Source organism: Lepisosteus oculatus, chromosome 6 (assembly GCF_040954835.1).
Source record: "Lepisosteus oculatus isolate fLepOcu1 chromosome 6, fLepOcu1.hap2, whole genome shotgun sequence".
In the NCBI taxonomy this organism is placed as follows: domain Eukaryota; kingdom Metazoa; phylum Chordata; class Actinopteri; order Semionotiformes; family Lepisosteidae; genus Lepisosteus; species Lepisosteus oculatus.
Window position 1 is genome coordinate 14,915,648 of NC_090701.1, and position 12,741 is coordinate 14,928,388.

Here is a 12,741-nt window from a genome sequence, read left to right on the forward strand (position 1 = left end):
ACAATTCTCCAGTGGCCCATTCCACTCTGATTCTCTTTCACTCTCTGAGACAGCACACATTTAAATAGGGAGGATTCCAGCTGTCAGGTATCATGATCTTAGGGACCAACAGGTAGTTTCTCTCAATCAGTGATTAGACTGTGACTATACAAATGCACAAAAGTCTATTTGTAACTACTTATACATCTTAGCATTTCATATTTTTGGCTATCTGAGATTTTAACACCCAACCTTTCAGTACTGAGTCTAGATGCTTAGCCACTACTCTAGAATACTGTTGCCAATTTGTACATATTCTACATACTGACTCTAGTTTGGATTCTATTGCATAATTGATAAATTGTTTAAATGTGTAATCAAATTACAGGAGACTCCTCATTTTACAGGGGACAGTGTTTTTTTATTGTTCCAATTTAATGTTTAGTCATAGTTTACATAATATTTAGAATAGTACATTATATCTCCTGATTTCCAATTCAGCACAGTCTGCCTAATCTGAGTTAGACAAATAACATTCTAAAGTTTTCTTAGATGTAATTTATGCTATGTTTCTCCCCATGAATATAATTCAGGGGTATAATTTACTGGACAGAGTAAATTAATTGAAAACTACAGTTTTTATAGTAGTTGAATTAAAGCACTTAATTTCTTAAAAGTTCAGTTCAGTTTATTTGTGATATACACAAACGAATGATACAAAGACCAAAAGCTAAACAAAGAACAGCAGTAACAACAACAAAGTAACAAGTAGTAGTAGGTTTATTCCTAGCTGAAAAGAGAAGAAAAAAAAACATAATGTTTTGGCTGTTCTTTCATAAAATAACACTCTGATTTATTTCAGATGTTTCCACTTGCTGTTTGTTTTTCAATTTATACTGCAATTAAGACAGCTAATATTTTGTCATTAAATTATTTGAAAGGAATGTTATCTGGTAAAGCGTACTGTAGAAACATTTGTCGACAGAATTGAGCGAAAGGTGGGAATTTGTTTGTGTTGAGACAGGCTTGCCAAATCACATAGTGACTCATTTGGTTTGTCTATTGATATGTAAAGTATAGATGTACAGTAAGCTCTAGTGATATATTACTTGACTTATTTTGAGCTCTAGCCTTAGAGCTTAATTTGGTAGTCAATTTGACTTTACTCAGCATATTTACCTCTTAATGGAAAGAGATGGTGATGATGATTTCTCATCTGCTTCAGATGGTGAGCATTAGTAATATTCACTGGCTTTCAAAAGAGTTAGACAATATCAGAGAATTACCAGATTTACAGATTCCTGAGGCAAGATGCATACATTTTAGCTGCATCTGATTTAATGCTGTGTCCAAATTAAATTGAACGAGGAATTAAATGAAATACTGTTGCGCCACCTTAACATACTGTAAGTGCATCTGGAGTTTCAACTTAGCTTAAATTATTTCACAATATTAATATTGAATGGTTGATTAGTTCTTTATGCAGGTATGTGTAGAATTCACATTTAATCACATTTAATAGATTCCAAGACAAGGAATATCAGTCCTAGTTCTAGTTCATACTATTTACTTCATATACTGAAATACTGTAGAATTATATATTCCTTCTTCTACATGTTTAAACATCAGCCTCTTAAAAAATGATTCCTTTTTCCATAAACAGTAATAAACAGTAATGACTGCACTTATAACAAGTGAAACTTAAACATTAATCTTTACTCTGATAAATACACAAACATATTGTTAAGCCATTTTAACAAAAGTGAAGGCAATAGTACAAGGATGATTGCATACAGGTGCAGCCATCTATAAAGTGCATCAAAACTTGCATTGGCGGTAAGCTGTGGGGAAGTATAGTGCAGTGTGCTTCAGAATGCTAAATTTAGCATTTTGCTACCAAAAATAGATTGTATTTGTGGTGTATTAAATGTTAGGGAAATCTAGACTTCATTTAATCTTTTGTACTACTTTTTTAGATTCGCTTAATATAGAATATTAATGAGGAATCATGTAATTAAATGGAAAAGGTTTTTGAACATTTTTAATAATAATAATTTATAATATATTTTATTTCAAATTTTTAACTCGGTCAATTATTGTTATTTCTGTTAAGTTTCGATGTGCTCATCTAACTACATTTCGCATGACCACTTGCAAAGTTCACATTAAAAACAATAGTCAGTTTAAAAATAAGTTTACGTTTTTTTGATGGAAATCATTGATAGTTGTTATTGTCTTTGTGTAATCAATATTCATATTTTTAGGCTAATTTTTTTTTTTTAAACATTGATGTTGTGAACTGATTTATTTGGCTCTGTAAGAGCTTTAATGAAGATGTCTGTGCAGTCCACATATTACAGTATGTTAAATATTAAATTAATATTAATATAATTAAAAAATGTTGCATTTATAAATGAATGAAATCACCATTTCTATTAAATTGTTTAATTGGTCTGAATAATTGAATCCGATTCACCAGAATTTCATTCGATTTAACACAATATCTGATTTGTAACATAGTTACAAGATTAGTTAGATTTTAACATAGTATTAATTGTATGACAACCACATGCAGCTACAATACTTTAAGGATTCACTTCTACATCTGAAAGGTTTACAGAGAAGTGTAGGCCTGCATCAGATTTGTGCAGGCAAATTTCAGGATGTGTTGCTGTCTGGAAAACCTGGATGCCAACCTGGTATACCAACTGCACCTTATATATTCTAGAGGGCTGTACAGTGGCATGTACTGTATGCCCACATGCACCTAAAACTGAAAACAATGGTCCATGTAAAGCATTGCACCCTACCAAAAACACAACATTATGTCTTAAAAATCAAGTTAAATGATGTCTTTAACTTCATAATTTTAAAATAATGACTCAGGATTTAAATTTCCCATTGTTTGAAAAATGCTAAAACACTTTCTTTTTTGACATATACAGTAGGTGAGTAATTAACATTCATTTCATCATTAATAAACTCATCCAATGGACAGCCAGGAAGAAATTTTCAAAGATGACTCTAACGATAAGTCTTGCTCTACATTTGAATTTACTCCATTTTCTTCTCCATTCTCTCGAGCCTGCACTTGCATTCTTGTCTCTGTCTAATAAATGCGAGGGCAAGCATTTCCAGGAGTGTACAGCACTGCCCCTGTGCCCAGTGATTGCTGTAGGTCAGTGAATCTTAGTTTCAAAGGGTTGCTAAGAGGGTAGTGGTACCTTGAAGAACAAGGAGTAGGCCCAACAACGTATAATAATATAATATTCTGTATTTAGAACACATACTAAACAAATAAGTCATTCTTCACAAATATTACATTTTCAGGATTTTTATTATGTTGATTTGTAAAAAGATGTGGAAGAATTCCTGACGTCAGTTATTTGAATATCTGATATTGACTCTCCTGATTGTTTTCATTTAAAGCTCTTGTACTGTACTGACAAATGCAGTTCTTAAAAATAATCTCCTAACTAAGAAGACAACCACCATTAGGTTTTTAGTGTACAAATAATTATTGAAACATTATTTCAATGGATCTGACATGTCTGTAAAACATTGTTTTTTGAGAGGTTTTCATTTGCAATGAAACCACTGAGATTACCCACTGGTGTTTCACAATTGCATTGAATTACACAAAACACCTGAAATACTAATATCTCTTTTGAGTGGGAGTAATAATTCTAACATGTTAAATATCTTTCAGAATTACTAAGGCATTTTCTGACTGTATAAAATAATGAAATTTTAAGACATTACTTTAAAAAAATGACTTTTTATAAATTAAGAAGAACCACTTTTAAAATCTACTGGCCCCTCACACTAAATATAAATATGGTGAATTCTTCTACTATGGCCCTTAGACTTTATTGATTTTAGCATCTGTGCATACAGGTGTTTTGATGTGACTCACCTTTTGAAGTATAATCACTCCCTCTTGAGTGTTGGGGTCAGTCAGAATCTCAAACACACCTGTGCTATCTGTCTCCTCGATTGTGTAGTTCATCATGCCATTTAGGCCCACATCCCTGTCTTCAGCCATGATTCTACCAATTATGGTTCCCACTGGTGCTGACTCAGGTATGGGAAAGGAGTAGAACTCTATATTGGTTAGAGGTGAGATATTCAATGTAGAAATAGCATATTTGTATGATTTATATATATATTCATTTAATTATTTTCTTGATATTATTGGACACACACATTTTCCTATTAAATTAGTAGATTCTGTTTATGATGTTAAATACCAAGTAGTTCTTAAAAAACTAAGTGAAAGAAAAATATAAAAAGCTAAACTTAATGCAATACCAGACTTCAGCAAGACTTCTATGTTTATAGCAGCTGGTCATTATTTTGGTTACGGTAAAGTATTTGTGTTTGTCTGTATTAGACAATATTCCTAAAAGTTATGTAGACAAAAAATTAAATATTTAAATGTTTAGGTATATAGTCTGATTAATGTGAGTTTTCTGTGTAATAGAAAGCTTGGAGCAGTATACATAGGTATACAGAGGCTTTATGTACTGTGATCTTTTTTGGAGTAAATTCAAATGTAGTCCAGAACACCCTTTTTGCACCATTTAAGGTGATTAGATGAGTGTGATTTGCACGTGAAGGTGTTTATCTGTAGAAAGAAAAATAATGTTAAAGACAACAATATCAGTTTACAAATAAAGTTAATTAAGGCCTTGCAGCTATGTATAATTACACATAGAATGTTACAATCAGGACAAAAAAAAATCTATAGAAAAAAACAGATAGACTTAAATCTCAACTCTTAATGGTCAGTTCTCCCATGTTACATGTAAGGGATGACATCTGTATACAGGATACAAAGTGCTTTAATTTCACCAGGATTGATTCTGTTTTCTTCTATTTGTTCTAAAGATCATGAAAAATAATGTTTACTTTATTTTAGGGTTAAATATTTCCTTCGCTTTATAAAGAACTTGGATAGCAATACACAATGGACTAAGCAGTACTTTGTTCCAGAAAGGAAATATTTTTAAGACGGAATTAATAATCTATTATAATACTATAAAGCCAAAATAACACGTCCAAAATTGTCCTCATATAGGACAGGATGTGATCATGCTGGATGTGAGTATAAAGATGGAAATATTAGAATAAAAATAGGGGAGTAAAACTATAGTTTTACTTATACTTACTGTGCTGAAATTTAGGCCCATTGTCATTTACATCAGACAAATTAATGGTTACTGTGGTTGTTGCAGAAAATCCTCCTCTCAGGCCCATCATGTCTTTCACTTGTACAATCACCAAATGCTGCTCTTTGGCTTCTCTGTCCATATCAGGCCAAGAAGTAACAATTGTACCTATGAAACACATGCAAGTGGCAATAACGCAATAATGAATGTGAATAATGTGCAGTGCATTATTAAAGAATTAACATTTTCAATGATGCTTATTCTTTAACAAGGGTGAATTACACGGAAAAGCACTGATGGTGTGAGTTTATTTATCATGGCTTTTAACATTTTTCATGCAAACTAAAAGACAGCTTACACAAAACACCGTACTGTGAATCCTTTGTCTAAAATTGAAGTTGGTGGTAGAGCTCTTTTATATTTGTCATGTGCTCACCCTTTAACTCACCACTAGTTAAAAATGGAGCAACCCCTGCTTTCTTTTGTTCACCAAAAACTTAATTTAACTAAAACCTTTGTTACTTTAGTTTAGGTACTAGAATAACTATTTTTAAAAAAAAATATTTCCCAATTTAATTTAAACACTTTTTGGGTTCAATTAATCTTTTAAATTAGCTTTTTTATTGTGTGCAAATGCTCAAAATGTAAAGTACTTATTCAGTATTTACCCATGTTTTTGTACATTCTTACTATTACTAGAGCACTAGTACAGCTCTCAACAAAAAAAACAACAACAACAAATATGTTTACTTAGCATACCCAGAAGAAAAACAGCACTTTACAGAGTATGGATAATTCTGCTTTTAGAACTTCTATGTTAGAACTTCTAAACCAGGTATATAGCAATATATTACATAAATACACTGTAGTTGTAATAGAAATCTACTTGACATTCTTGGCTCTGATCATCCCCTTATACCTGAGGTCTACTTTATTTAATGGCTAGTTTTTTTTTTTGGCTCCAAGATATATTATTATGACCAAATATTTTACTTGGAAATGTTGTCTCCTTGTGACAATCGGAATATAGATAGAAGGTTGTCTGGTGTTATCACATATACCTTGACATCGGATACACAGCTTAGTGTGTAGCAGTGATGCTTCTCTTCGGTCAGGCACTTCTTTACCATAAAAACCTCCTTTTACAAAATACACAGTGGAGTATCAATGGCTTCTTCATCTTGCATCACAAGCAGTTTAATGTGAAGAATACATTTAGTATTGGTTAAGTAGATAGAGACCTGGAGCTTAGAACTAATTTATCTTAGTTGTATCTCTTAATGGTCTCAATGAAATCATTGGCAAATCCAAAATTAACCACTTGCTTGTAGATAGCCCTTCTTCAAAGGAGGATCTGCTCTTAAGATCCACAAAGAGCCTAAGCATATTGCTAAAACCTTTAATAGAACAGCTCACTTACTTAGCATAATTATGTTTTTAACTTTCTGCAAGAATGTCCACAATCCACTGGGTAATCTTGTGAAAATACGAACCCCAACATATTAAAATGTTATCCCACAGTGCACCTACTAGCAGGTATTGTAGTGTTTTTTCCCCTTTCTGTTTTGTGGTATCCATAATATAATATAATATAATATAATATAATATAATATAATATAATATAATATAATATAATATAATATAATATAATATTGTTAAGCATTAAGTGCATAATACTACAATTATGTCGTTATTGACTTCTAATAATCTTTCCGTTACTGTGACCAGACAATAAGCTTCGCAACTCATGTCTATGTATAAAACATTAGGAATGAAGATGGAAATGGTCACTGATAAGCAGCATATCCCGAGTCTGTGGCACAGACAACGACATTGAAAAGGAGGTCCATTTTGGTATCTATAGAGATAAATATCCAACATCAAGATCTCTTAGTTCATTAATCTAAGACAGACCATCTGGAGATAAAAGTATACTCCTTTTACTTGTCTCTGAGACTATGACAGACTATGACAGTATGGTGAAATGAAGTAATTTTATGAGAAGCAGACAATGTATGTAATTCAGATTTTATTCATTTCTTTGTATTCCCAGCCATTTGTATCACAACAGATCAATTTACATTTATATTATTACCCTTGGTGATTTATTATAATGTATTTTTTTTTTCAATTTTATTCTAAATTGTACACATTAGGTTTGAATCTATGTTCAAATATTGCTTTTTTTTATTTTGTCCAATTGATTCCTAATAGCCCTAAAGGGCTTTCACAATTTACCATAACAATTTCTAATTGAGGTGGTAAATTCATCCATCAATTCACAATCAACAAAAGTTACATTAAGGCCGCTTTTAAATATGACAGGGCTACATATTATATATCAGTATAAACATTCAAACCGAATGATGAAAACTGCGTGCCTTTATGAAATGTGCTTGTGTTATTTCTTGGTGATAGCATATTATTTTTAATATCAAAATTTGTCTTTGCTTACAGCTCTCCATAATTATGAAACATAAAGACATTTCTATTAAATTACAAACTTAATTAAGTTCTTTCCATTTCATGTGATAACCGGTTCCAATTTTAAAGGGAAGTATCTTAAAGTATAAGTAGTATACTTATAAGTAGATTAAATATTATATTTTTTAAACACAATAATTATTTGTCAACACATAAAAATATTTAAAGTATTACTGAAGTCTGTATTTATGATATGGTATAATTTCCAATGTTTTCTTTTGTATTTTGTTACATCTATTTTGAGCACTTTGAGATGTCCTCACACAAGCTGACTGTTAGTTCTCCTCAATACTACCTACTGCAAAACTCCTGCCCTGTGCCATCTAGTGAAAATCGTCCAATATTTTTTTATTTTGGAGAAAATAAATCTGTAAATAATGGTTATTTTATATACTTATATTTATGTTATGGTATTTGGAAGTGACTATTGAGGTGTTTCAAGAATATAGGGACAAAAGTCAAACATCTAGCTCATGTCAACATTTGTAGTTTTCAGGAGGTTCAAAGCAATAAAAAAACAGAGGCGTTTACTGAATGGAAGATGGTCTGACAGACACTGATCAAAGGAATAGTCTGGTTTACCTTGATTAATTAAGGTTCTGGGTAAAAAGACTCATCAACAGTTGAAAAACAGAATAGAATCAGGCAGGTATGATAATTAAGAAGGATAAAGGAGAGAAAGAGATGGAGGAGAGCAAGATAGACAGAGAGAGTTCATGAGAGAGGAGAAGAGACATTGGAGAGGGAGGTCCTTTTTCTAAACGGCCTTTAAGACCAGATTAAAATTAAGTATTTGAACCTTGTTAAGACAATTTGCTGTTCGGTTGATTTCAGGTAACTCAGATTTAACTCAGATTTCTTGCATAGAAATCCCTAAGTTAAAAATGCTCTCTCCTGGTTAATGGATACATTTTTGGAATAGGAAATTACACTTCCAATTCCTTTTGTAGCATCTGAGTTTATCAAGAGAGAGGTTTGACTCTAGGTTGTATTCTGTTTGGTGCAGAAGGTGGGTTTATCTATATTTTTGGGACTGTTAGGCATAGGATTCAAATACTTGGTAGCAGTCTGGGGTCTCCTGGTTGGGCAATACTTAGGCCTTTCAAGACACCTAGTTTGTAAATAGTGTAACTTGTATGTTTATGTTGATTGTTGTTTAGTTTGTCTTGTGCAATTATTAATATTTTTTGTTTAACCCAGTGTGCCTGATTTATTATTCTTTTCACCAAAGCTGTGCCCGAGAACAGAAAACTCTGAGATGAAAAGTGTCTTTTAGATTTTAGATAATGTTTGTGACACCTGAAAGAGTAAACACTTCTAACTTTACTTTAACTTTACCTAAGTATACCTAGGTATGGTAAGTTGTGGGTTAATGACTGTCAAGGAAAAATACAAGATATTGCACAGGGGAGAAGAATGAAGAAACAAGAAGCAGGGAACAAGGAGAAGAGAGAGGAGTCCAGAGGAGTTGAGATGTGAAGCTTGCGCCAGGCGAGAGCCCCTACTTCATGATCATCCAAACCATACCTGGCTGGAGATAAGTATTTGAACCTTGCTAGAGAGCATGTTACTCTGTGTTTTTAAGGAAACATGGGCTTCCTGGGTAAAAGATACCTCAGTTAGAAACATCTTTCCTGCTTAGGGTGCATTGTTATGGATAGTGATATAGGCTCCCATTTATTTTGTGGCATCTGGGGTGCAGAGAGAGAGATTTAACTGAAGGTTGCATTGTATTTAGTTAGAAGGCAGCTTATCTGTCACTGATGTCGGAAAGGACAAACCGTGGAATGGCAGGAGAGCGAAAAGACCCTATGGGTAGGGGTGAGACGGGGGTTAGCCCGGACTCAGCTGTTCAGGAAATGCCGTATAGAAACCTATGCCCTCAGGCAGCAGACGTGGGGTGACCTGGTGCTAGGCGGGTCTCAGGACATCCAAATGTCAATGCTGAGCGAGTAGCAGAGCAGAAGCAGGAAATAAACAGGCTACACAACAAGACACACCAGAAAGACAAGAATAATCACAGGGAACTAGGAACAGGAGGAAAGTAGAGCACCCTCTAGGTGTACTGGGCATGACATTATCTCTTATGTGGCTTCTGTAGACATTAAGAGTTCAATGCTTAGTAGCACTTTGAGATTTTCTGGGTGACCAGAATATTAGGCCTCTGAATCACCTTGTTTGTTAATACTATACATAGAGTCACTTCTGTGTCATATGTGTTGTTTGTAGTGTAGTCTGTGTCTTGTCATTGTAATAAATAATTGTTTAACCAAGTGTGCCTGTATTATTGGTCCCCTACCATAGCTATGCCAAAGAACAAAGAATTAATGTGCCTCTAATTATACCAGCCACTCAAATATATCCTAAAGAAATCATTCACAATTTGTGAATAATGAATAACTATTTCAATTATTGATAAAGCCGCTCAGTCAAATCCTGATTTTCACCATTTTCATATCCTCACATTTCTAACAATTTCTAAGAGAATCACCAAACTGTTGCATATTTTTTCTTAATTTTTTCTATTCTTTTGTACATCATTATTTGGAAAAAAAAAGATCTTTGAAGTACAGCAGTTTCCAAAAATTGAAGTCCAGCATGGTTATGCTTTGTTTAAATCAGTATCTATGTCAAATTTTTGTGTTAAGAATATTTATTTCAGAAACATTTTAGTGTATATAAACTATGAAGACAAAAGTGTCATCCTGAAATGGAGACTTTCTATAAATCATAACTTCCCTGTCTCTCTGTAACTGTTTCCAGGTGTTCTTTTTCACTATTTGAAACCTAATGTTTTTTTTTAAATAAAATGAAACAGTACGTTTAAAAGGGAATTGGCAGATAATTGTATTTCATGAGCAAAGAAACATGTCTGGTAATTGAAAATTTGACATTTTATGAACCCATTGGCTGTGGGGTATAGTTTTATATGATATTCTGAAAGCAGTATGAAGGACTGTAAAAATGGTAAGTCTCTTTAACCTGGCATTAAACAGTTCCAGAATTATCATCCAAGAGTTTTCTTTTATATTACAAAAACATAATGAACTAACCTTCCTTAGAAAAAAACCTTTCCTGAGGAAAAAAATGTTTAACCCTACTTCTTGAGGTCCACAAGGTCAGAGGTGATTTATTAGATTGACTAAATGTTAACATTTTGGATATTCTGTTACAGTACCTGGTAAATCTTTATCACATTGTGTTATTATTTTCAGTTTCTAATGTCCTATTCACTTAATTAAGAGTTACAGAACTGAATCAAAAGTAGCGTCATATTGTAAAATAAAGATTGTGGTATTTTAAGAAATAATAATGTTTAATTATAGATGATTATAGTTTTCAAGGACCATGTCCCACATAAAATAACACAGCAGAATTGCAGGTCATTCTTAACAAAACTGTTAAAATATAGGAAAATATATTAACCATATATTTGTTTTCTGCTATAAAATGTTTTCTGAATACATTATGTGGAAAAAAAAGAAAAGCATATTATAATCAATTAAAAATGATTTTAAATTTTAATTTAAAATGATTACTTTAACATGTTGCACTGACATTTTATACACATAATCATAAATAACAAGAATACATTTTTTTAAACATGTAGATACCACTTATGGGTTTTAAGCAAAAGGTTGTCTTATATTACTGGTATTACTCTAAAAATTACAGTATGCATACTATTAGATTATATAGGTTATACACCTATAAGTCATTTTGTTAACTTGCCTTATTATGGTGATGCTTTTTTTCTCTGACGTTCTATCATTCTTAGGTCACAATCATACGCTAAAATTAAAATATTGTATGTTCCTTGATGTCTTTATTTTTCCATTCCCTCTCCTGCGTATGTGAAAATGAGCCACATGTTCTAAAATGAATCACCACATAATCTCAGGCATTACAACCCAACTTGGAAATCACACTTTAAAATTGAACATGGACAGATCCTGTTAAAACCTCACCAAAGAAGTGTTGAAGGTCATGTAAATTTCCCCTTAAAAAAAAAAAACACTCACCAGATTAATTAGTGATATTATTAGTGAAGCTCAATATTGGGCTCAAACTTAACAGTGTATATTTCTTAACTTTACACGTTGGTGATGATGGGAATCTACGAATATGCTACTGTATCTTTGGTGACCAAATTTAATTTACTCCTTATGATCTTTTTTAGGGCGCCTTAATCAACCCTAGTCCACTCAACTCATATTGTTGATCTATCTAACACATTAAATGAGGAACGTGCAATAATTCTGTCTGCCATCATTTATATTTTCAGGACTATAGCACTATGCACGGTAGCACTATGTAATGCTACAGTACAAGAGCATACAATTGAAATAACAGGTATCAAATGTAATAATAAGATAAGAAAGGTTTCTGGAAATTCCAATTGGAAGCTGTTTTTTCTGTTTATTTAGCTACCTGTTGTTGGTTCCACAGAGAAGTAGGGCTGTCCCTGCAGGATGCTATAGATTAATCTGGCATTGTTCCCATAAGAAGGATCATCAGCATCTGTGGCTGTCACTTGTATGACTGTGGTCCCTGGGTGAAAAATAAAGGAGAGAAACAAAAGCAACATTAGCTTAATCATGTGTTAACATTTACTAAATGAATAATTATGCAAAGGGCGTGTTATGCAGTGGCTGGTTGCGGCCTGTGCTTTCAGCACACTGCTGCACACAGATCTGGGAGGTACAGGTGTGCATGACAGTTATTATTCCTGCGGAGACCGTCCTCTCTCTTCACACTACTTGATGTCTCACAGATCACTGAGCTAATGGAAATTTATAACCAATGAAACCTGGACCTATGACTTCATAATTAACAAGCAAAAATGATTCATAATATACAAAGGATACATTATGTGGAAATGTTCTGGTTATAATTATAAATTAGAAATAACTGTTTTGTTAGTAAAATGTAAGACGTGTTTTGATTCCACTTTTTTGTGATTTATCTTTTAATAAACAGTATGTGTTCAATATAGCAAGTACCAAATTAATTGTTATGTGTTTGCATCATAAAAATACCAATTTAAAGATATTATAAAATATATTGTTTATATTTTGTTCATGTTAGCACTATTATTTATGAAAAT

At 32.5% G+C, this 12,741-nt stretch overlaps 1 protein-coding gene across 3 annotated transcripts in view; it reads right to left on the bottom strand.

Moving 5' to 3' along the window:
* Positions 1-12,741, bottom strand: part of LOC102696194 (cadherin-7-like) — a 58,083-nt gene that overhangs the window by 16,718 nt on the left and 28,624 nt on the right. For all 3 annotated transcript variants that reach the window (XM_069191010.1, XM_069191008.1, XM_069191009.1), the window contains 3 exons: positions 12,066-12,185; positions 5,151-5,318; positions 3,896-4,083 (listed from right to left, as the gene is read on the bottom strand). In XM_069191010.1, coding sequence (XP_069047111.1) covers positions 3,896-4,083; positions 5,151-5,318; positions 12,066-12,185 — 476 coding nt within the window. The remainder of the gene's footprint in view (positions 1-3,895; positions 4,084-5,150; positions 5,319-12,065; positions 12,186-12,741) is intronic.